Genomic DNA, 26,641 nt, shown 5'->3' on the forward strand with positions numbered 1-26,641 from the left:
TGTTTCCAAATTACCGCTGCAAATGTTAAGGTACTTAAGGCATTATTAGCTCATTAATTTAACAAGTAGCATCTGGGTCATGTCTCTGCTTCCTATATGTATAATTCTGTAAGTCGTTCGCACCGAATGATAAAGCTGATCTTTGGATTCTCAGTCAGAGCCGCGGCCTACTTACCTTAAATTACTGCTCTTATTTAGCTCATTAGGCCACGGAGAGATTCATTTTCCCAGCATACTTACAGTATATGTTCATGCAGATGCACAAAGCCACAGTGGTGCCCCAGAGGCCTTCTTCATCTTCGTCTTTTTTTGCAAAAAAAATTAATGAATTTCACATTCTTTTGGACAAGATGATCTGAATTTTTAATCTCCGTCTTGAGAAAACATAATTCAAAATGCAGTGGATGAAAGTGGTGAATTACATGCACTCAGCACAGGACTCCACTGCTTTTCTGAAAGCACTGTGGCATTATATGGTTTGCAATGTTCCTGTGTTCTTTTGTTTTTTACTTGTTATTATTTTTTATTGGAAGATGGTGGGTGTTTGGGGCATTTGGAAGAATTTCTTTTGTCTGCTCCTACTGGGAGATATCTACTAATGATTCCTATGTCAAATGTGTATTTTATGCAGTTTGTTACTTTGTTATTAAAACTGTTCTTCTTCTTTAGCCAGTCTTTTGTTGTTTTTTTTAAAGCACTCCTCAGTCTGAGTTCATTTTAATGCGTATTAGTATTTGATACTGGCACTGCAAATGGTTTTTTGTAGGGCAACGAATGAATGGTTGCTTTAACCCAGAGTAGAAGAGTCAATACTGGCCATAGGAGCTGATCCATCTAAGATTTTATAATGTGGTGCCAATGAACTAGGAACCTTGATTGCGAGAGATCAACTCTCTGTTGTAATTACCAGCCAGACCTCAATTAACTCAAAGCAAACCCTCAGTTCAAGTCTATATGTTTGTTAAGTGTTAATAGCTGCTTTAAGAAAAATGTTTCCCCACTCCCATCCACTTAGGCCAGTCTGATAAATGTGCAGAGTACTGCATATTGTTAGATGCATTACTTAAAATGACATACTTTAAGTATTCAATACAGAGTTTAAATTGGAAATAAGCCATTTATCCCCACCAATATCCCCATTAATCTCTATAACTATAATCAATCAGTGCAAATTTAAGCGTTTTCTTCTCAGGCACTAACTGCCAGGGAACTCCAGGACAAGCAGCATTTAGCCAAAAGAGTGCAGCAAAAGTAATACACAGCAGTTCACATTTGAAGCAATGGTCATAAACTTACACTTGCTTTATATACGTAGTGCCATGCCGGTACTGTTCAGGTTCCTTGCTCTTGCCTGAATTTTATTAGGAAAGAATCCCAGAAGGCTAAAAATCCATCCTCTTTTCCACTGTAAGCCAGAAATTGATGTTTGTGCTGCCATGTTATACGTGCTGTCCTCACAGTGGAGGAGATGAAGGAAGCTGTTTGAAATATCTGCTGAATTCTCCTTGGTATGCTCGAGTGGTTCCTCATGCGTTAAAGCAAGCCCAATCACATGAGTTTTCCACTTCACAGATGTAAGATGATTTGACCAACTACAGAAAACAAAACATTCAGAAAAATGTTCGTTGTAGTAAATTGGACATCCCATGGTTGCATTTCTAATGCACTGATTTACTTAGTCAAGTAGCTAAATGACTACCCACCAACCACCTAAATGAGTGATTACATTGTTTTCTACACCAAAATTATAAACACTCAACAGGAATTTTGCGATGTTCCCCTTTTCAGGTGCTCAGTGAAACAAAATCAGCCAATCAGAGGCAACTCAGTGCATTTAGGCGTATAGATATGATCAAGACAAAATCCTAAAGTTCAAACTGAGCATCAGAGTCAGGAAGAAAGGTGATTAAAGTTACTTTGAATGTGACTGTTCGTGCCAGCAGTAGATCAGCAGCTGCTAATGAGAATATGTTATGTTGTGTGATCAGCAGATCTACTGGGATTTTCCCACACAACTATCTCTAGGATTTACAGAGATTAGTAAAAAAAAGAAAGAAAAGAATATCCTGTTTTCAGAGCGAAAATGTCTTCTTGATGCCAGAGGTCAGAGGAGAATGGCCAGAGTGCATCAAGCTAGGAAGCTTGGTCTCAAAGCAGTTGGACTACAGCAGCAGAAGAGCACATTAGGTACTACACCAGTAAGCTAAGAACAGGAAACCGAGGCTACCATTGCCACAGGCCTCATAAAAGTTGGGCAAAAGAAAACTGGAAAGCATCCCCCAATAAGTCACGATTTCTGCTGCAACATTTGGATGGTAGTGTGAGAATTTGACATCCATCCTTGTATCAACAGCTTAGGCTGTGATATGATGGTATGGTGGTGGTGGTATAACGGTATTGGGATATTTTCTTGGTAACACTTTTGACCAATTAATACCAAGTGAATATCATTTAAACACCACAGCATACCTGAGTATTTTTGCTAATGATGTCCATCCCTTCATGTCCCCTGTGATCACATCTTCTAATGACTGCTTTTGGAAGCATAAAGCTCCATGTCACAAACCCCCAAACAACCGCAGACTGGCTTCCTGAAGATGACAATGAATTCGTTGTACTCAGCTGTTATCAGATCTTAACACCTTTGCGAGGTGGTGGAATGGGAGACTGGTATCATGAATGTGCACCCAGCAAATCTGCAGCAAGTCTGTGACTCGTTCATATCAATAGGGTCTAAAAATTCTGAGAAATGTTTCCAGAACTTAGGTTAAATCTATGTTATAATGAATTAAGGTTGTTCTGAAGGCAAAAGGAGATCTGAATGAGTGAGATGTGCCTTGCTAGTAAAAGGGATAGTGACGAGTATAATATGTGTTTTTAGAATAATGATAAGCATTTAAGTGTATGTTGCATATTGCTAATGAGAATATGTTATGGTGTGTGACTTTGCCTGCAACAAAGGCATCTTCAACTTATAAGATCAACCTTAATACGTAATTACACAGTTATGCAGTGAAGAGTGAAAAGCATTATATAAACAAAATCACAGGATTTTAATTATTATTGTTACGGTCAAAGACTTAACTGAGGCCACCTTCATCTTCTGCTCTTTGGTAAGCAATGCTATGAAACTGTGTTGGCAGGGTGATGGAAACTGCACACAAAAGACTTTGTCAAGAGAACAGATCTCTCCCTGCAATCGGCATCTGTGGGAGCTTGGATAATGAGTATGCCATGTGTAAAGTCTTAATGTGTTTACATACAGCTAGATTAGAGACGGACCCAATACTTGCCCCTGCGGTTTCTCAACGAATCCCTGTGGGCTTCTTGAGTGATTAGCTACTTTAAGATTTTTCAGTAGGAGTGTCTTGTGGGACTCTGTAGGGGATCAATAGGAGTTGGGATGATGAACTGTTTGGGAAAGTTACGTATATATCATTTTTTTTAAATGTAAACTCCTCCGTCCTTTCCCATCTAATTGAGATGGTTAGCTCTGATTAATATTCCTGTACCCCCACATATTGTTTCCCACATCATATTACTTACTAAACTGTATCTGACACTCAGAGGCATACACACACACACACACACACATTCAAGTGAAAGAGAGAGAGGGAATATAGATGTAAGAATGGGCTCTCTGCCTCGACTCGCAGCTTTAAAACTTCTAGATCAAATCTGTCCCTATCATTTAAGTCTCGAAGAGCAAACAGTTGTTTCAAGCACCGTCAGCAGTTAACAGAATGGCCATTATTTATTTGCTGTGCAGCCGCAGAATTCATCTCAACACATGCTCACCTGGAATCTGTCTTTATTTGGCTTGCCAAGCCGATCTTCCTGCGTTACTTTGGCTGCTCGGCTGGTAATGATAGTCATGGACACCTTTATCCAGCACTTAGGAGAAGGGGTGGAGACGCACAGCTTAGCAGGTGGCCACAGCCGCACCATTGTCGTCTCCCATTTGCTTCTTTAAAAATATGTCAGCATCACCGCGGTGATTAGCAGTCAGTATGTGCCGCATTTTTGTCCTTGATTTAGTGCCAAATCTCCTAAGTAATAATGACTGCACAACTCTGTGTCTGACGAAAAAAGGAAGAGAAGGGAAGAGTGGCCCCTTATTGCTCACTACACTGGTTCCCAGCAGGAGCCTTATGATGCCGCAGTTTGGTTTTGACATTTTGTGAATGTTGTTTCTGAAACATGCCAATCTCATTGATTTAATATGGCATGCTATTTTTGTCGAGCCCAGGAGCTTATGTAAAGAGTGTGTCTGTGAGCTAACACATGCACAGTGCATACATTCATCACTGATTTTGGTGTGTAAAGATCCCTTGCATATTTGAAACAAACATGTGTAAGCAGACCATTTAGAGAGATATGTATTTTCCACAGTATTGAAAACAAAGAGACCAGAGAGTAATCCTGTCATAAAAAGAGCTTGTCTGAAAAAGTGGCCTTAGCATCTTTTGGTAGCACAAATCAAAGGTGAAGACAATTTTAACAAGTTCAAGCTAAAGTTACCACCTGGATACTTTGGTCTGCTTTCCATTATATTGACTGTTCCTTAAAAGAACAAGAGTTTTGTCTATAAAATAGGATTAGCTCATTCAGTATAATGATTTAAATGTCCGCTCATTATTTATTTACTTATTTTGCCCATCCTTTCGTGACAATGCCAAGGTATTACAATGATTTACATAATTATCCAGGTAGCACACAACATTGCTGTTCGTTGATAGACAAGCTCTGCCTGAGTTTTTGAAAGTTTTTCAAATGGCATAGGCTCCAGCCCCCGTGCAACCCTGAATTTGATAAGTGGCAGAGGATGGATGGATGGATGGATGGATGAATGGATGGATGGATGGAAAATAGTAGCACTCTGTCTTAGATTTTTGCTCCTCCCTCTGGTTGACCATGAGCATGTTATGTCACACGGGTAATCAAATGTGCAACTCAGAGAATCTGAGTTGAATTGGCTATCTTCGATTGATGCTTTAAAACACTGACCTTCAGTGGGCTGCCCTAATCATTTTTTTGCATCGCATTACATTGTCCCTCGGTTTCCATGTAACAGCGCTGCATTTGTAATCACTGATTACACCCTCTGAGGTCGGGATGGCTCACTTCATTTGAAGTTAGATGTTCCAGAAGACTAATGCAGCTTTTGTTAATGCTTTTGTTGCAGACTAGTTACTATAATAACAGAGTGTGGCGAGTCAGATGCCCCATCTACTCAGAACTCTTATTGGTTCCTTTTTTATCAGAGTCCATTCAGCCTCTCTCTAAGGGATGTCGGAGCGTAGGAGTACATTTGGCTCAGACTTTTATTGCGATGCAGAAATCTCTCTGCTGTAGGAGAACAAAGGGTCTTCTACAGTAAGTGTGCACGGCTCTGGACTCAGACCAATATAAAGAGAAATAAAATGTGGTTTTTTTTCTCTTCTATACATGAGATCTGTACTCACATGATGCACCAGTGTGGCCATTTTGAATAATGCTAAATATGATTTGGACTGCCAGAAATTTCGCATGTCCCATTAATCAGTCACTGGAGAATTGGGGAGGAGGGTGTTTAATGGCATGTACTTGGTGGAGTGCCGTCTTGCATTAAGGGCTAATAACCTGACTTAGAGTCAGCACAGCACCCACCTACCCATCCTCCCCCCCTCCTTCCGCCTCCATCACTCCAGCTGTATTTATTACGGACTGCAAGGCCACAGTGATGAGACGATCAATATTTCTGGGATGATGAGGGAGAACTCATGCAATCGCTCTCTCTCTCTGTTTCTCCCTTGGCAGTGCTTCAGCAGGTAGAGAGATCAAAGCGGAGGACCTCTGAGATGCTGTTGGAGAAGAGACTGATGAAGTCCTCTGTGCTGTGTGTCCTCTAAACACACACACTCCATCACAGTGTCCTATGTCCTTGCTATGTCCTGATTAAAAAGTTTGACCTGATGTATTTTATCTTGACTAGAATTAGTCCCATCACTCCTATTCTCAGACGGTGTGAGAAAATCCAAACAGAAAATACTTCATTTAAAATTGCGATGGAAAATTGACTATCTGTGTCTGCAAATGTGTGAATGGATGGCCTTTATGAAGCCTCCTTTGTCAAGCATTTCTGTTTTTTCAGGGAATCAATATGTGGAGCTTTTTTGTGGCATAACTTGAAATCAAACACAAATCATGTGCAATTGAAGAAGAAACTGTTTTTGAAAAACAGCCTGACATATAGGCCTGGTCATTAGCTTTCTGTCATTAGAATTTAATAGTACTTAAATACTTAGCTTTAATGCAATGTATCCTGCCGTTATGAAGATTAGAATACTAGGAAAAATCTGTTTTAGAAGTAGTTTCATTGGTATTTATTTGACCTTGTGGTAATTTAAGAGTATAGTTTGTGGTGCTTTTGTTTTTTTTAAAGGATGTCGACATTTTATTGGTATTAATAGGCTGAATATGAATAAGGTGGAGTGATTGTTAGACATACAGCAAATTTATTTTAGTGTATCTCTAAAATATATATCTATATAGTAGGATTTTGCACAAGGCTGTTGTGTTAAATAGACAACAAATCACTTTTAAAAACAGGAAAAAATATCATCAGCAAGCTGCTGTGCATATTTACGGTATAATGCACTATTTTTTCTTCGGCGAACACAAGAGCAAACGTTAAGCTTAAATAATTTATTTAAGTGCTGTTATTTTGAGTTTAGTTGTGTTTAAGCTTTAATTACTGGAGATGCAGAGCATGGTTTCTTGGTCAAGAAAATAAGCCACAATGACCAAAACACTTAGCAGTTGGTTAGTTCTCGTCTTGAATATGGCAGCATTCCCATAACGGTGCGGTGTAAAGAGCGGAGGGAGTGTAGCGAAGGTGATTTCTTGTCTTAGTTCAAGTACATGTTATTAGATTTTACAGTAATAAACTTTTCTGTATGGTTGCAAGCAAGCTATCAAAACTATAATGTTAGACTTGTATTGTACTGTGATTTTTCTATTCTTTTACAGTTATAAGCTGTTGATATAGAAAACAATAACTGCAAAATAGCAGTTCAAATTTGATCGCTGTAGCTGCTGGTGCTTTGCTGTTAGTTAATGGGGAAATTTGTAGTTTTTATTTATCATGCTTTTGCAGGTTAGTTCTTATAGTGCTGTGTTTTAACAGTATCTGATTATGTTCAAGTGTTTCACATTAGCTCGGCCTTTGAATGCTGTGGAATTGGTTTATTGCAGGTCCATGTCTTGTGTAAAATTTACATAATAAACAAAATGTTTTATATAAAACACAAACACAAACACACACATATACATATATATACATGAGTGAAGTGAGATAGGTTTTCTGCTTCTGGTACAGGGATCCTACTGAGCAGTGACCCGACTTTGCCAGATTGGCTTTTTTTAAATTTTGAAGCCTTTTCCACCATCCCCCCCCCCCCCCCCCCCCCCCCCCCCAGCAATGAATACCTTTTAGTCCCCACACTGGATATGGATGGGTTTTTTTCGTGTATTATCATTTAACAGGGACTCTGTGTGCCACAATCTCTGAGCAGAATTGTCCAGCACACATGTTCCATTTATCCAAGTGTTATTGAAAGTGGCCTGATTTTGAGTATTTACTAAATATGTGCATGCACGTATGCATTATGTTTTTGATCTGAAGTGAGGTTTTGCATATACAACTAAGCATATAGATTTCACCGGCAGACTGTCTGCTGATCCACAGCTGCGGCGGATGGTAATAGCTGCCTAGCGATAACAGCACCTCCAGAAACGTCAGGATTGGTTTCTCTCAGCGGTTAGGTGCCCTCCAACGGCTGCTGATACATTATAAATCATTTACACAGTCATTTTGGAATGCAATATCCTCCTCTAAATGCTGGCTTTTCTTTTCTTCTCCATTGTTATTAGAGCAAACTCTGCAGTAGGCACACAAGGTTGAGAGGGACCCTAAGCCACAGAAATTGAAAATTGATCAAGCAGCGTGGGAAGGTGTTGTTACTGGTTCACCCTGGGACTGTTGATTAGCATTTGCAGCGCTGTCACTGGAGGGACCTGCTGCCTGTAGCGAACATCCTCCCCTCCCCCCTTTTGTGTTCATCCCAAAAAGTGATCTCTTGAATAAGCAAACAATGAGAATGACATTTAATTTATACCTTGTGCATAACTACTCCAAAGGGCTACGCAGTGAAAAGGCTGCCAACATTAAAAATGACATGAAATTTTTAGCGTGTTATTATGCGTGTGTGACTCCCACTGCTAGTTTTACCACTGCCTTTTGTCTAAATATTAACCGTTAATATAAACGTCAGACTGTAAAGTAGAGAATAATTACCTAATGACAGCTGATGGCTTTCACACTTCAATTGTCCTGTTAGCATTATTTGGTACATCTTGACAAGTTACCCAACACTTAATTGCAATATCCAAGTCAAAGACAGGTTCTTGATTATATGGATTGATGATTGCACTAAGAGCTCTGTCATGTTTATGTGAGCTTTTTTTTATGTCATGACTAAAAAATAAAAAAGGACTCAAAAAGTGGATAAAAATGACTGATTGAAAATGGGAGCAAACAGGTGGATTTTCAAGTAACTGTCATTAATTTTTCTGTCCTTTTTTTGTAGCACTGGTTAGAAGATCCGACGAGCAGAGGAAGGACAGTGAATAAGGACCTCGCCACAGACAGGAACTGCGCAACTTTTGACTGTCTCATCTGTAAGCTGGTGGGCTCCAGTATCCCAGCTGATGACTGTCCCTCAGGTGCCTGCACTACTGGGCTGAGTGGGAAGCCTGTGCATTTGCTGAGGGCGGTGCCCTGGCTTGTATGTTGGTCACTTGCACTTGTACTCGCTCACAAGGACCATGTGGTTTTCTCCCGGGAGAAATCGTTTCCCCTCGCAGAACTGGCACGGTGCCTATAATTGCACCAATTTCAGCGTGTCCTTGTGGGTGTTAAGTTTTTGTTGGTGCTTTGCGGCTGTGAGTGGTCAGAACTACCACCCCACTGTGAACACACAGTATGGGAAACTCAGAGGGGTGAGGGTCCCCCTGCCTAGCGAGATTCTCGGGCCGGTCGACCAGTATCTGGGGGTTCCTTACGCTGCCTCCCCCGTGGGAGAAAAACGCTTCATGCCCCCGGAGCCTCCATCTTCCTGGTCAGGAATCAAGAACGCCACCCATTTTGCTCCTGTCTGCCCTCAAAATATACACAATGCCGTGCCAGAGATAATGATGCCGATATGGTTCACTTTCAACCTGGATATAGTTACCACATACATACAAGATCAACATGAGGATTGTCTTTACCTAAACATCTATGTTCCAACAGAGGATGGTGAGTGTGTCGAGTACACAGGAAGAAACCAAACCTCTCCTCCTCTTCTTTCCTGTCTCTGCTTCCCACTTCCTTCTGTCTTCTTCTCTAAGATTTTGTGCCACCTTTGTTTTTTGCGCGAAGCATGAACCGTTGTTTAGCGCATGCTGTGTCCGTGTCCATCATACGACATCCCATCTTGACTAGATCTCTCATTTAGTCTTTTCATCAACTCTCCCCTTCCATGCCACTGTTAGAGGTTCCTCTTTTGATGACTAAATGACTTCTTAAATATGACTTATTGAGAAAAATAAATAAAGAAAAACGAAATCTAATCAGACATGAAACAGATTGGAAATACTCGGTGCACCTTCCTACCCTCACCGTCTTGATTGTTCTGGGGATATTAGCAATTAGTAGCCTGCCTCATAAGTGAATGATCTTCTGTAGGGTTGGTGAAATATTCTGTCTGGTACATGAGAGGCCTGTGGCATCAGCCTGACCTATGTAAGACCCTTTACTCTCCTTTCTACTTCCAGTTTGTCTTTCCACAAAGAGAAATGCAAAAGGAGACTTTGTGCAAAAAGGCAAACACAGATTGGGAATTTGTGAAGACTGACATTGCTAAAAGTGTTTGATTTCTATATATCTCTTTTAAACAGACCCTATTCTTTATCACTTGAAGGAGAGCCACACAGGAAAATGGGCTTGAAATGTTAAGTGCTCTGAGCGTCGCACATACAACGTCAAATATCACTTAACAGATTCGGATGTGAGCTCCAATATCTTCCAAAACCTAGCCTCTCTGCCTTCCGTGTGGTCGTAATGGGTCTTAAATAGAAGTGCATGTGAATATGGGCTTCTTGTGTCCCAGGGTGCAGCAAATTCATTCCACCATTTTGGAATATTTCTGCAGCAACACCCCAGTTACTTTTTCAAAAGGTCCTCTGTTGTTCTTGTTGTTGATGAAGACCGGGAGGGTGGGAGGAGGAGGGAAAGAGGGAGAAGACGGGTTCTAACTCAGTCTGAGTTGTTGCATGTCACATGCGATCTTTTCCAGAGCTCTCTGTTATTTTGTAGTTTTTCCATTCATTTTACAGTCAAAAGAATATCCAAGGAATGTGCCAGGAAACCCAACAAGAAAATGTGTAGAAAAGGAGGTATGTAAAAAAAAAAAAAAAAGAAAAGAAAAAGAAAGAAAAAAGAAAAACATGGAACGAAAGGGAGGAATTGAAAGAGTGAAAGAGAGAGGAGAGTGATGGGTGCATCCTTCCAAATCACCACCTATCAACTCCCAAATCAAAGTGCTAATTGGGATGAACATGGGACTTGTGACTCAGATCAACCTTGACATGAGTGTGAAAGATGAGTGAGTGGCTGTGCTGTGCTGCATGCCTGTGTGAGTAAGTGTGTGTGTGTTTAGGTTGTTGTGTTGTTTAAATGTGCGAGCTAAAGTCAAGGAGTAAAACTGCAGGTCTTCAAATAAGCGGCAGAATTTTTGTTCAGCGATAGATTGTGATGTCTACTGATAACCTGTGTTTTTTTTTTCACAACACTGTGTGGATTGTTCATGTCTAAAGTGCATTTGTTTAAAGGTAAATACAACTGTTGATTAAATCAGAAGCATAAATGCCTTTTTAAATGAATATTATTATTATTTTAAACTATCCCTGAAATGTTAATTTGCTACTACAAGGAACTTGAGTCCCGTTTCAGACAGCACTTAAGCGGCTTATTGAAAGTATTCGTCAAGCACGACACCTGAAAGCACCCCAGCATCAGCGGTTGATTTAATTTTCTACAAAAAAAGTGTAACGCCACCTCTATCTCAAATTGATTATTCCCATTGTTCAAATAAGGGGCGGTGGGGTGTTTTACTGGCACGACAGCTTTGATCTATCCGTGTAGCAAATGGCCTCACGCACAGCCACGGAAAAGCACATCACAATTTTATTAGCAGCGGCTAAAGCACAACCACTCTTGACAAAAGAGTGTTAATTTTCCCAGCTTTCCCTTAAGGCACCGGGGGCCCTTCCAGGTAGCCTTAAAGTTGTGATCCTGAGCATATCTCGCTGCACAGTAAAGATTCCGTTTCAGCTGGGAGACCTCTGCTGCTGATTTCCACGGAGACAGGAGACAGCTCTTGGCCTCACTCTGTGCCTCGTACATTCAGCTTTGGTAAACCAATTTTGTTCGAGACAGACTAGCCCTTCAGGCAGTTCTGCTTCTGAATTAGTCCCAGTTGTGGAATATACACAGAAATATCTATTTAATATTCCCCTTCCAGTTGGAATTTTTCAATTATCTTCCCCGTGTTTGGTAATGAGAAAATGGTTTATCATAAGTTTTATATGTTGGTTGTTCTGACATATTATTGTGCAGAGAGCTGACTGTTGTATAGTTCCTCTGTTGTTATAAACACAAAGTTCATCATTTTCAGTCTCCATGGAAACGCTTTATATGAGATTCACCTTTTTTTTAAACTGCTTCCACTAATCATAGCTTTTGCTGACTCACCCAAGAAAATGGAGCATAATTCATTCTTACCAGGCACACTTTGGTTTCGGTCATAATAAAATAAATAAATAAATAAATACTTCCAACAAGGACGTTTTTTTTTAAAATTGGAATTCGAAGAGGAAACAGTTCATGAGTCATGTGAATGATAATATATATTTTTAATTATTGTTTTTTAGTTCCTACTTTTGGTTAAATCCTCTCTGTAAAATTATAAGTAAATACACTATAACCAAGTGTATCTCTGTGTGTGTACACAGATATACACACACAGGGTTTTATGTTTTTGCAGTACAGACCGGTATAATGCAGTAGAGTCATACACACTGTTCATATTCAGTACCAATAACGTCTCCACTACCAATTTTCCAATCTGTAACCGTAACTGATTTTCAGAAAGAAAAATGGTGATTCTGGATGAAATGGTTGTGTGATTGTTGCCAAGCAACAGTATGCAGTTGTGACAGGAGCTGAGTAAAAGGCATGAAGCACCTTTGCTGTAGTGGTGATGCTGCCCATATGGAAAAGATATATATAAATCTTATAAAGTTTGTATCTGTCTTGTGTGAAACTTGTATGAAAAGCATACAAGAGTGAAAACACATATAAGATCCCTTGAAAAATTATATAATGAAAGTTGTATGTTTTGGATACTTACTAAAACAATGTATGAAAGTAATGAGAAAGTGGCCACTTTCAGGAGTAAATCATGTAATCCTTATATGATTTACTCCTGAAAGTGGCCACTTTCATGAGTAATCACATATAAGTTTTTACTATTTCTTTTCCATATGGGTGATCAAGTGAGAAAAGTACAAATCCCTAATCGGATGTGATCATAATAAGATTCCTGCGTGCATGAGGTAAAGTCTTCCCATACGATGACTCAGAGAGTGTTTTGCATAGTAAAACCACAGTGAAAAAAAATAATGGTTAAATAAGAGGTTATACAATTCAGTTATAAGGGATTCATTTCCAGCAAACAATAGAGAAAGCCTATCATATGGATTCTGCGCCGTTAGCGTCCTGCAGAGCATTGTGCAAGTAAAACATCTGATGCACTGATATCAAAGCTGCGGCTCATTTTCCTCCATTAAACAGAGGGAAAGCCTTTAAACCTCTCTAGCAGTGCCCTGAACAAAGATCAAAGAAAGACTCCTTAAATAAAAAAATAACATAAAGCTCAATACAGATTGCACTAGCTGTTTATTTTTTCAATACCAGCATGGTTGATTGTTAGAGAGAGCGCAGGTTTTGCAGCTAATTTTGACAGGGCTAATTCACCAGAGCGTTTCTCTTTGTTCATAAACACTCTTATGTTTGCACTGACCACAGTGTTGCTCTAGAAGAGCAAGCGAGAAAGACAGAGATGGTCTCTGCCCTCTACCACAGCACCGCACATCCAAGATGTCCGAGCAGGTAGCGTTTGAGGTCATGTGTAGGTGATCTAATGTGCAACATCAGCACCGTAGCCCACTGCTCACTCGCTCTCTCTGATGTGGCCTTACAGCACGTACCGAGAGCATGGAGCAGCGACGGTGCTGGAGACACTGGAGCCTTGGTTATATCACGCAGTCATTTTCCTGCTCTGAGTCAGAGTGAATGGAGTGAAGAGGGGGGTAATGATGTGCGGGGACACAGCTAAGCAGTATTCAGCCCCAGAGTGCTAGATTGGCTGCAGATGGGTCAATTTTGTGAGGACAAACCCGACGAGGTCAATGTTTATCTGTAAAAGAGCTTTGCATTGAGAAATTGATCGACAAACATGAAAAAAAAGACCTGTAAATTCACATGCTTTCAACGAGGTGGAGTTCTGGTTATAATACGCTCCTGCTGCGCCGTGCGCTTCTTGTTTGTATAATGCTCACATTATTTTGTACCAGGTTTTACAGCGTGTCGCTTTCATTGCTTGCAGCCTGCCTGTAAAACTCGTCCTCAGAGTCCTTCATGCTCACGTCTCTGTATAACGCTGATTCTGAGAGACACTCTGAGATCAACCTTTCCGACTCCTAAATTCATCCCTCATCATGAGTCCATTTGAGATAAGTGCAGCAAAATCTGTTGTACGTTTTGGCTTGATTTGGACCACTCAACTATCATTCCTATGTAGCCCTCACAGGCAGCAGGCTGCCATGTGTTACTCAGCTCAGCGCCAGTACTGAACAGTCCGATCGGTTGCCAAACCTGTAGATTAACTACCCCAGAAGAAACATGGTACAGTTTTTTTTCCATCTTACCAGATGACCTCCAGATGCTAGAAAGATGTGAAAACTGTATAAGAGCCCCAGTCCTGGTTAGACTGCAGCAGGGCCGCAGCAAACAGTAACACACCATGGTAATCCTGTTGGTTGGCCGACTGTGCTTGCCTCGAGGAAGGAGGGGCTGCTCCCTGAGTGCTGCCGAGAAGATCTGCACGCCAAGCAGACAGGGCGAAAACTTTCCAAGAAAACAAGAACAAATATTGGCTTGTGTGATTCGAAAACAGAGCAGATGCCCCATGTTTTTGTTTTAGAGAAAATTGCTCCTATGATCTTTTACAATTATCTATCTGGGATGTTTGATGACCCCAGTGAGGGAAGGCTGTTGCCGGCCAGCAGATGCAATCGCGCTGACTTGAGATGCAAAGCATGACCTAAGCAGGAAGTTCCTATTCAGTGGCCTCCTGCTGCTGTGCTGTCCAGCTTCCCCAGTCAATCCAAGGCTCAATATCTCTGTTCTGTTCTTTGTTTATCCCAAATTAAAAAGAAATGGTGGACACAGCCTGTGGAGTCTTAAAGCCCATTTAAAGAGGAAAAAACAATTTGTTGCATCTCCTATCTCTTGTTAAGATAGACCGAGCTTCCACAGCCCCTCGGATTTCCTCTTAAGTGTGATAAATTATTCACACGCATGTCCCTGGCCACACTGTGACATATAATGTTACACGTAAAGAATTCAGTCTTCCAAATTTGGTATCTTAAAAAATTGAGCAATACTTTCACACATATCATGCATTTGTAATTGCGCACCTGTCTGTGTGTTTGGGAGGGATAAAGAGATTAATGGTGCCTTGCGGACTTTACTTGTAAGCAAGCACCACAATGCGTTGCTATTTGTCTCCTTGAGGTGTAAGATAAATATTAAGGGGAATTTATGATTTTTAAACATTTAAAATGATCCATTGTTCACATTTACACTTGCTTGTTAGCTTGCGGTCTTCATCTTTACTGCCTTCGCAGGGCTGGAATTGCAGTGCACACGTACTCGTGTGTAGGGACGTATAGTGATATGAATATATCCAGCGATACCAGTGCCGTTATTGATTTTGCTTACGGGTGTGTTTATTAATTTCCATATTGTGTTAGGTTGCATTTATACTCAGAAACCCGCGGCCTCTGTGAAACTTGTCCCTTTCTATTATGTAGCTGTCGTCGGGCAGAAAGACAGCTTGCTGGCCTTTATTTGTTTTGGGAGTTTTTTATTTATTTATTTATTTATTTTTGTCAAATTTTTTGGAGCAGCTGAATCACAGTGTGAGTTTTGGCTGTCCTTTACAGCAGGATTACAGCCTCCTTAACCTTTTAGCTGCATTCTCCATCATTCTCTCTTATGTGTCCCTCCCAAGCTGTGCCTTCACCTCTATGTAGGAAGACAGATTGAGGGAGATGAAGACAGACAGACAGACAGACAGACAGAGAGGGAAAGAAAAAAACAACAGAAAGAGAAAAAGAGAGAAGAACAAGGGAAAACGGCCACCTGAGGATTACAGACTGAATATAACTGCTCTAAATTGTCAAGGCTGCAACATTTCACATTTCACTAAGTCCCTTTCCACATTCTGACCTTTCTGATATTTAACTCCAAGGCCCATCTATTGTCAGCGAACCTTTTTCCAGCAAAGGAAAGGCAGTTAACATTCAGCCCTTCCACGATGTATTGAGTGAATTGTGGATTCAGTCAAGAAGCCTCCAGAGTGTGAGAGCACTCTGTATCTTAATGTCTGCGTGCAAGTGCGTGGGTGTATGTGTACATACGTACGCATGCTTGGGTTTATTCATGTAAAACTATATAGCAAACTAGGCTGTCTTTATGAAATGTTTCATTTTGATTTCCTCCATGTAACGAGTAAGCCCAATCGAGTGCGATTTCGTTTGAACCCGATTTGATAAATGCGACCGGTTTCTATTTTACCTGTCAAGGAACATGAATAATAGCTGTTATTCTACATGCCTGCCTGTTTTGAAGCAATGCAGGTTTAGACACCTGAAGGCCAGCTATTCAAAAGGAAACTCGGCACTTCATTGTAGTTTTATTTTAATGGCGCACACTTTTCACTGTGGCATTGCTTCAAACATTCAAGGTCAAGTATAGGATCGCCGGCTGAGTCACTGCAGATGTCACGTATTTGCAGTCCCTGGTAAAGATCCAGCGATTGACACACACACGGGCTCACAGACAACAATTCAAAATGACGGAGCTCACTTGTCGACACCTGTGCCCGTCTTGAGGATTATTACTCAGTAACCTAATTGTTTCAGCATGTCGATAGCAAAGGCGTTCTATAATCACTGTGTTTCTATCATTTATAATTCATAGCAAGGCCTGAAGCTTTTTATTTATTATTTATTTTGTAATTAAATCTGTATTTGTTTAAAGACAAGTAGCCCAAACCAAGTGTCCCTAGAGAGGCCTTTAGGTTACATAAACCCTACAGCAAATACAGAACCCACTGCACAGACTCAACAATAAATAAGTATATATATATATGCACGTTAAAAAAAACGCAAAGCCTGAGCAGATTGAAGGGACAATACAAAACACAAAGCATGATGCAATATGAAATGAGAATTTCCATCTTTAGAAGCTACAACAAAACCTATTTGTACAAAAGAGGATTTACGGGGCACCTTACAATTACAGCCAGATGCTCCACACACTACTTAGCCCAGAACTCATTATTTATGGGGCTGATATTAGCAAATGTAATAAAATGATGGAAGCGAAACTTATTTCATTTCTTGAGAAGTCGGCGGCGATGATCTTCAGACTAATTTCAAAGAGAAAAAGCAAGCAGCCTCTGATGAGTCTAAATGTTTTTGTTCGTTTGCAAGTATTCTTGCTATTTTTGGATGCGTCTAAAATCTAACGTTTGAATAATGCAAGGTTGAGATATTTTATGTCTCAAATCTGTTCAATACAGTGCCTATTAATCTTTAGTTTAAACCCATTTATTTTTATTGAGGCCCAAGCCCCGGAAGAATTGTTTTTCATGCTGAGTATAAAACACCAGTTTCCGAACCATGCTGCTGTTAAATGACCGGATTTATGAGCGGATCACCGCCATACATTTAAAAACTTGTTTCAAGACAAGTTTTTGGTAAGTGGGTCATACTGTATATATAAAGGTGACATAATCATCGTCTACTGTTCTAAAGATAAGATTTAAAGATACCAAAAATAAGTTTATATCAGATAAATAAAAACTGGGAGGGTTATGATTAACAATACCACGATTTAATGTGTGAAACGCCTTTTTAAGATCCAGAGAAAACTGCACAGAGTTCTTCACTTTTATCAAATGATGACTTAAGTTGTTCTATAAAAAAAGCAATTAGCAGTCTCTGTGGAATAATTCAGGTGGAATCTAATGGCTGTAGATAATGGTTTGACTCTACTTTCTTCGTGGTGAGCTACAACTTTTACTGAAGATTAGAAAATACAGGTACGATACTAATTGACTATAATTGTATGTCTGATGAGCTGCTCCTGATTTATAAATTAGCATCACTCTGCCTTATTTAAAAAAAAAAAGGTCCTGATGATAATGGAATGGTTGACAAAATCCATAATAGTTTGTTTGTTTTTTTTACTTTTGTAAAGGTAGTGCACTGGTTTTAAAATAAATGAATTGATTAGAAAAGCACTTATAGTTACCAACCAACTGACCCCCAGTTTTATGTTTACTCATTGTTGGCTGTAGCTGTGTAGTATTTATTTCCTTTTATTGCTGGGTTAGGGCTATGATACTGACAATGAGTTACAGTATAAGCAGCATGTGCCTTAAATCTTGTATAACACGGGTCTCTTACACTGTAGACTTTATTAATAGAGCTATGTTCATGAATTCATTGAACTTCGCTGGACCAGGTTAAACATTTTTTATTTGATTGATTGCTATTCATTTTTAGTAATCAGTTTATTTATATAGAACTTAAAGAAAATCTGCCAAAAAATCTGATTAAAAAAATACAATAAGAACATCACCCTTAACAAGTTCCTGCCTAAAATTGTCCCATTTTACAACAATTAATATATTGTGTATAGCTTTAGGTTAACAGTTAACTTCAGTTAATTTGATGTTGTAGACAACACTTCATAAGAATTAATTTGTGCCCTGACAGATTTTGTGATTTGCATGTCATCTTTAATAATTTGATAGGGGTCAAATGTTGTAATTGACATTTGAAGTGTTGACCGATCGTTGTTATAATCACCAAAAAGAGAAAGATTTCAGATTTAAGGTTGATTGATTTGTGTAATCATTAACAACACTGTCAAAAGCAGGAGGATTTTATAAAATCATAATCCAAAAGACCACTTAAGACAAAAAAGTAATAGCTATTAAAAATTAATAGCAAGAATCAGACACTATTACAATTGTTGAATATTTATTGAGTTTCCAGTGGAGATTATTGCTCCCTCTCCTTTCCTAGTTTTCCTGTGCTTCCAGTTTGTACCCAGGGACATACATTAATAACAGCTTTGAATCAATTAGCAATGTCTTATTTAATCATGTTTAGGAAATAAACTGCAAACTCTAAAATGTCTACCAAATATTCCCTTTGGTTTATTATATATAGGTCTCATATGACTTTTACATAATTGATGAAGTTTATGTTCACTCAGTAATCTTCTCCTGCAAATACTCATTTGAGACTTTGTCCAGATCTCCTATCATGCAGGTCCCTCTTTGCGCCTTATTCTTTAGCATTTTGAGACAGCGAGTGTTCTCCATGTGGCTTCCTTTTCCCTGTTCGACAAAGCCGTTGTCACTCTCACTGTTATGTCCCCCTCATGTGACTGCATCTCCACAGTTGCACCAGCCACTGCCACCTGCCTTCAACCAGAACCAAGCCAGACCAAATTCTGTCATTGTTTTCCAAGGTCTTCAACCGTGTATATGGCTGCTGCCAACCGGGTTGACAGTTGAAAAATCCTGTGCAGCTATTACAGTCACCAGTTCTACAACAGTGAGCCATGCCAGTAATAGCACCCACTGCCTAAAGGCCCCAGCAATGCCAGCCTGCTTACTGGCATCATTACTGTAGCTTGTGTTGTCTGAATTCTTGCAAAACTACTATTTAAATAAACAGTAGCCAGAACAGTATATGAAAAAAGAACTGGAAACAGTTAGCGTTAGCTAGTATTGTCTATGTGTCCCAAGAATCCATAAAACATAGTTGGAGTTGGCTTGTTGTTCCTTCTTTGTCAAGATGGTGTCATTATGTATCTTATTTCTTTGTACGAGTAGCCAGCTAATGTCACTACAGGTTGTGAAAATGCATTTAAAAAGGCAAAAAGAGAATAAAACAACATGATGCATGCCCAACAGGTCATGCTGATTTGTAGCTGCCTGACCTGCCGGTCTCCACCAAAGCTCTATATTCTGTTCAGGCTGTTAATCTTCTTGTAGGTTTCTAGAAAGCCAACATGATAAATGTGACATTTGATAACTTAATGGTAGCTGATTTCTACAAAGGGAAGTTGACATTAGCGCTACTTGAAGCAACACATTTGCTTCAGTAAGATCACTGTGCTGGCATAACTGGGCTGCTGACACAGAGGGCTCCAAAAATATATCCTGGCGCAGAAGTTACAACATATTCAGCAACATATTCACCAAGTAGCTGACTGGAACACCAGATTAATTATTTTGTTATACGAGTCCCACATTTCTGTTATTATTTGGCTGTAGATACAGGGTAGATGGGATTTGAGAACCAATGCATTGGAATACCGTGCCTCCAAGTTTAGAAATTCCCTTTATTAATACTGATATGTTTTTTTTCTGACTGTTGTGCATTGCAAAACAATGACTTCAAACGCATGGCAGCGGCCCCCATGCTGCTCTGTTTCTACTAAGCAAGTTGATGCTCAGTAAGGAAAATGATAAAGAACATACTAGTAGATTGGATATTGGCATTATTATTAATCAAAATCTCATCAATAACAAATCGGTGTTGTTCACCAACAGTCCACTTACCTTCTGCTGTCAACGAGATGACACAAATGTTGGCATTTAAGCTTAAAGTTGGTATATTCATATCATTATCTTTGTTTATCTAAAAGTAATATAGCATGATATACAGTCTGCATTATTCATTCACCCTATAATTGAAAAATGATGGGCAGATTAAACAAAGTCGCTGTACCAACCATGGCTCCAGTTCAGAGCATAAATTTGCTCAGTAAATACCATCACGCTCAGCCTTTTACATTATGCATAACACTGTATTGCATCTATCAATTAACAATGCATGAGGTATTCAAAGAGGACAACGCATTTATTCAAATAGAGCCTGTTTAACCAGTATCGATGAGGTCCACATTGCTTCTGACTTCTGTGAGTTATAGCGTTCAAGTCCGAGTCCACCAGACTGACTGCGTTTTCGGCATGAACGTTAGAAAAAGTTTCCTAATACTGTAAACTCTCCGTTACAGCAAATAGAGGATTGAGAGGTTCACGCTTTAACATTCGCTGAGTCTCGTGGTCTGAGTGCATCCACTTTTGTCTGCTGTGCCATTACTGTTTGCAACCTCTGTGCTTACTGGGATCTTCCCTACTGATCGGGAATCTACAGCACATTTCATGGTCCCCACCTCAATTTCCTCCAAGGTCATGAGAATAAAAAAAAGGATTACATGGGCAGAGACCAAAAATTCCCCGTGAAATCATGTTCATTGCCTGCAAATTGATGTTAGAAGATGTGGCATTTGTTTCACGCAAGGCTCAAGCTTATCACTCCTGCAAAAGCATTATTCAAATAAGTCATCTTCTTCGAATAATGAATGGTTCTGTTAATTCAATGTCAATCAGCCTATTATATTTTGTTATCAATTTGTATTCATTCTGGTCTTTCACTGGAGGAAATGCCCAAGGTCAATAAAAGCATTAGGAGTTGCTGTAGTGAGTACAGAAGAGGAGCGGACCTGAACAGGCATCAAGATAACGGATCAGGGCATCACCAAAGATCTGCAAGGTTTATAAAAGAAATAGAAAAGATTAGAAAACATTTTTCTATTTTATTTATATTCCCAATATGTTTAAAAGCTTGTGAGAGGATGATTGACTACTAAATGGATGGTTTTGATGGATTGCCCTGTTGACTAATCACTGCTGATATCCTTAGACTGTGCTGCTGGTGAGCCACAAAAATGACAAGGATGTCAAATGCTTATGGGAAATGGTAGGTGAAGATATAGCTTGCAGACCCAGGGGAGTACATTTATGTACTACTGCAAAACACTGCATAAGGACAAGATATTAGCGACTCTTTTGGGCAAAGAGACAGACAGACCAATTGCATGCATTGTTAGGATTTATTCAGATCTCAGCAGCTCTGGAGAAATTGCATTTGTAGTTTAAAACGTTTCCTTTCAAAAAGCTTCCTGATTTTCCTGTGCTCAAGTATCATTTTTCTGTTATCAAGTTACAAATTAATACCAAGGAGACTTCCTAGAGTCTCCTACAGTGTTTAAATGCACAAAATCCTCCAAAAATCAACATAAAAAGAAAACAAAAACTGAATGAGTTGGTGTATCTGTTCGCTTCTCCAACAGACTAGAAAAAAGTAACTCACATAAATAGGCTTGGGTTGTTTTTCCTGATAAATTTTAAATGGATTTTCTGAAAATGTCAGTGGTGTATGACTCTGCTACAGATACACGTTATAGTAGCAGTGAAGTTGTGTTCATATATAATTCTGTAAGATAGAAATGTTTGTTTTTTTCCTCATTGTAAGGTTGTTTTTTTTTATGTTTGTAGTCCTGCAATTGTATATGCTCTCTGTGCAAAATGAAAATTGTGTGGGAATGTATTTAAATCAGCACTGTTGTAATTCGTGTGTACTTTTTGAAATGCCTCTCTTCCCATCTCTATTTTTCCAAACATGCTATTTTGAATTTCCCTGTGCCTCTCTATGTCTCTCCCTGCTTCAATAACAGGGACCCATGCAAAAAAACAGGGCGAGGATTTATCGGATAACGACGGTGATGAAGATGAAGGTATTTTCCATGGTGATCAAAGATGGTGCATGATTTTCTTACAAAAATGACACAGTTTTCTGATCATTTATGGATTTTTTGTTTTGTTTTCTTTTTTTTGTTCCAATTCCAAATGCAATCATCAAGCACCCCTGTCACATTTCAATCTGTAGAGCAATGTAGTGAAAAAGAGTGCATGTGTGTGAATGTGAGTGTACGCGAAGGCTCTTGTTCCTAAGCATCTGAATTCAGTCAGTGAAAGGAGTGTTTAGCTTTAGAGGCAGATGGGATCTAGTAACTGTCTAGATAACCAGGCTCGGGTTGAATAATTTTAATATCTCACACAGGGACTGGAGCAACTGTTATTACAAGGGGAGAGTCGGTAGTTAGAGCCCCCTTTTAAGGTGTGGCCAGTAGCTGAATTGGTGGCGATAATGACAGAGGGAAAGTGAAGCAGCAGTGTAATATCAGACTGTTCACCCGGAGTGCCGGCAGATTTAGATGAGGAGCGGCAGTTCAGGAGTGCTGCTGGAGAGGATTAGAGGCGAGAGGTGTAAAAAATGGGAAGTTGCTGCTCAGCAATCGCATTGTTCGCTTTCCATATTTATCTTGGGATATTCCTGGCTCAGGGTGGATCTCTGCTGAGATTAGAATGAGAGACGATTCTTGTGCTGCAACAGAAACGGCTTAAGTGTCTGAATCTAAATCAAACCCTTGATATCGCCCCGCCCTTGTTCTCCTTTGCCATAGTAGGGCAGGTGATGCGAGCATGATGTCGGGTATCAAGGTAAACCCCTTGTTTTATGCTCCATTTGTTTGTTCTGGACAGATTGGATCTTTGCGCATGATGTGTATATTTGATGAAAACGATTCAACTGAATCTGGAGGGAAGCTTTTTGGGACTTTAGCACATGTTAAGGACTGAACGTCACACCAAAGCGCCATGTCTTATCACTCATTTCTCTTAGATACTGAAAAAATGAGCACTGGATTGATCCTGCTTTGGGTTCTTTCCAGATATAGGGTCTCTTCTCACTCCTTGCTCAGTGGGCTGTTCTCTCAAAAAGGAGCCTCATGCTGGCCTTGATCACAGAACAGGAAGAGTTGCCATAGCACCACTCTGACACACAGGTGTTTCCTCATTCAAGCCCAGGGCGAGCTGTTGCAACCGAAGCCAAATTGCCTTCAGTCTTCAGCTCGACTGAGTGCGTATGTGCGTGCGTGTGGAAGGTTCTTCTTCCTTCAAGCAAACCCACATGTATGCAGCCCTGAGTCCGTTTAAAATTGCTGACAAGTGCCGATCCCTTTGTCTGGCAAGTCTATGCATGCGTACACAGTGGCTTGGTCTCCAAGCTGTTGTGCTAGACTAGCCTCACTGAAAATGTGACAAGTCTATTCTTTACTGAGCGCAACTAATGCTATTTACAGAGCATCACCGTAGAAGTACAAAACAGTCCCAGCAGAGCCTCTGAAACACTACTGTAACTAATGCCTGTGTGACAGAGTTGGCCATCAATCCCTAAACATGATCCAGAAGATTTTTATTGTTCCGCTGAATGTGTGGAACTGTCATGGCCCAACATATGAACACCGCTGTTCAGGGACTCCTCTTTGTTCCTCTGTAATTCCCCCCGCAGAGAGCTGATGCCTCAGGAGGAAAAGACTTTACTCCCTGAAGGAGTAAAGTGCACAAACCACAAAGTCCTTGTAAGTCCAACGCACATTTGCTCTCACAGGTAGCACTGCTATTATTACCAAAAACTGTGCCTACAGTCAAGGGATCACCAGTGAAATTTAAACATTTGCACTCAAGTTAAAGGGCAAGTAGAATCACAACACGAGCATGACTCGCACTCTCACCCGAGCTGAGCTGGTGCACATCTTATCCACACATTCTCATTCAGTTGCGAGAGCTACTGTCTTGCCTGCTTTCCCTGTCTAACCCCCTCCATCTCTCAGTCTGTTCCTCCCAGCATTACCATGTGGTCTCAGTTGGCTGTCTGTCTATCCTGGCCTAATTTGCTTCCTCCCTACAATATATCTGAACTGCCCTCCTCCCTGTTATAGCCCCTCCAGACATGTTCTCAAAGTCAAATCAAAATAAATATTGGAACAATAAAGAATTTATTTTATTGCCAAAGAAATATAACGTATGGAATCGTAATATATAAATTTACAATAAAGAGGGTGGCTAACAGCCAGTAAAAGTATTCAAATGAGACGAAGAGATAAGAGCAATGAAATATGTAGTCTGGAATATATTATACTGCACTACTATTATATTGATGTATTTCTTTCTAAGGCTCCATGTTTTTAACATATCTGCCTGTTTATCCCTTCCTGTGTCTTGCTGTCTGTCCCTTTGTGTGTCCATCTGTCTGTCTGAGTAACATTCAACCCACTGGCACCCCCAAAGTGCATTCAAATTCTGCACAACACTCCCGCCTGCAAAACAAGCATGGAGGCCAAGTTGCTGTGATTTACACCAGCCCACAATCAAGACTCAATTTTACAGACGGTGTTATTGCACTGTAAAGGGGAGTGCAAGCTTTCAATCACGTACCTGCTGTTGTTAGATAAAGGTGGGCATGTAAATAGAGTAAGCGAGTCCATGTAGGGGCTAAATCTTCCAGGTGGAACATAGCAATGGTGCTGAGGTAGAGCGCCTAGTGATAGCCTGTGAGAAGCAGCAGTCTGCTCTCCACCTATGGACTGTCTTGCGCCACTGCCGCCTCAGCCCTATCCCAATGATGAAAAATAGAACTGTGTGTTTCTGTCTTTTGGCGCTTTGAGACTTAGCTCTAATCAGAAGGAATACCTCCACCGAGAGTGTGCTCGCACACACTCAGACATGTACGCTCGCATCCATTAAATCAGTGCACACACAAACTTGCTTGCTGCCCAGCTCTAGAAGCAAACACTTATGAAGACAGCGAGCACATGCAGATACACGCAGACTTACCCCCACCCTTAGAGATGCTCGGGCTGTGCCAGAGAGCAGAGCTGAGCTCCACCTGCCTGGGTATTACCATTAATTCCATCGCACAGGCCTGACTGGATCCCTATCCAGCAAAGCCCTCAGCTCAGCTCAGGCAGCCTGGAGAGTGGCAAATCGACAGTGGGGGCAATTCACACACCATTTTCTCTATTCTGCCACTATCCTATTCTCTCTGATGTGGCAGAGAAGAGGAATCATGCCCCTTGAAGCCCATTTATGCAGAGATCTTTGGAATGCTACTGCTCAGCTTCTTTCCAAGATAAGCATTGCTGCTAATGGCTGATCCACACGGGCATCATTTGAGCCATTTCAAAGGGTAGGAGAGCCAGACTGGTACTGTCATCTTTATTTTTTTCTTTGTCCTTTCCTCTTGAGTGGCACAAAATAATTGGGAAGGCAAAACATGTAAAAACAGACTTCTTTTGAAAAAATTGTCAGGAATGGAGTGGAGAAAGGCTTTGAATTAGTTCACAGAGGCACTTTGACTCTTTCCTCATACAATGCCAGAGCAGGTCTGAAGGGTTTGTGCGCTGCAGTGTGTTTGTTCGTGGGCTGTCATCGAGCTTGCAGTGTGTTTGTACAGTTACCAGCTCTTAAACTCATGTCAAGGACAGCAGGCTTTATTGAAAGACTAAAGGGTTACGTCTCTTTCATTCTGGCAGCAAACAGCTGTCTGTGAGTCTTAGGGATGACAGCACCTCTACTGCTTTCCTCCTCTAAACTAGATCCTGGCCAGCTGTAGGGGGATTTGGCTAATAGCCTTTGTAGGTTTTTCACACTGTCTTTCTTTTCATTTAACTCAACCACTGGCTATCCCTGTGTTTCATTTCTCTATCCTCATGTATTTACACACTCTATCTACCCTGTTTCCAACATCATATTTAACACACATGCACAGCAGCCAGGAAGCAAGATGTCATCTTCACACAAAGGTCATTCCTCCCATTAAGTTTACTGTAGTCAATGTTCCTAATAGAGGCGCACACACTCACAAGCTTCTCCCTTTTACTCTATCCTATTTTCAGTTTTTTAATTTTATTTTATTTTAGTTACTTAGACATATCAGGTATGGAGAGCAATCACATAGTCTAGCGCAGAGGTGTTTTAATACATATATGACAATATCATAAATATTTTAATAATTGGAATAATTTGGTTACAGACTGTCTCACTACTGTTCACTCACTGTTAGGTCCATAAATATTTGGACAATGATTCAAAGTTGGCAATTGTTCAATCCACAATGCGATTGAAGGGCAGACTTTCATCTTTAATTCAAGGGGTTTAACAAAAATATTCAATTAATTGTTCGCATTAACTGTGATCTTTCAGGCAAAAAGGTCAAGTGGGATTGTAAGATTGTAGAAATATTTCTACGTTAAGAAATTACACCACATCTAGCCAAGTCAGGAATCCTCTCTAGGAGGTAGGTGTATCATTGTATACAACCAAGAGATGCCTTCCAGAATAAAATACAGAATAAGAGGACCAGATTAGACTTTGCCAGAAAATATCTAAAAAAAAAAAAGGAAAAAAGATAAGGTTAACTTGAGAAAGTGCAGAGA

At 40.2% G+C, this 26,641-nt stretch overlaps 1 protein-coding gene across 4 annotated transcripts in view; it reads left to right on the top strand.

Moving 5' to 3' along the window:
* nlgn3a (neuroligin 3a) overlaps positions 1–26,641 on the top strand; it is a 133,798-nt gene that overhangs the window by 14,242 nt on the left and 92,915 nt on the right. For 2 of the 4 annotated variants that reach the window (XM_080900277.1, XM_080900278.1), the window contains exon 2: positions 8,631–9,340. In XM_080900277.1, coding sequence (XP_080756403.1) covers positions 8,869–9,340 — 472 coding nt within the window. In that variant the 5' untranslated portion in view covers positions 8,631–8,868. Of the gene's footprint in view, positions 1–8,630; positions 9,341–10,314; positions 10,480–22,039; positions 22,100–26,641 lie in introns of those variants that run through there. The other 2 variants (XM_080900280.1, XM_080900279.1) reach the window with 2 other exon arrangements.

Source organism: Rhamphochromis sp. 'chilingali' (assembly GCF_963969265.1).
Source record: "Rhamphochromis sp. 'chilingali' genome assembly, chromosome: 13".
Lineage (NCBI taxonomy): Eukaryota > Metazoa > Chordata > Actinopteri > Cichliformes > Cichlidae > Rhamphochromis > Rhamphochromis sp. 'chilingali'.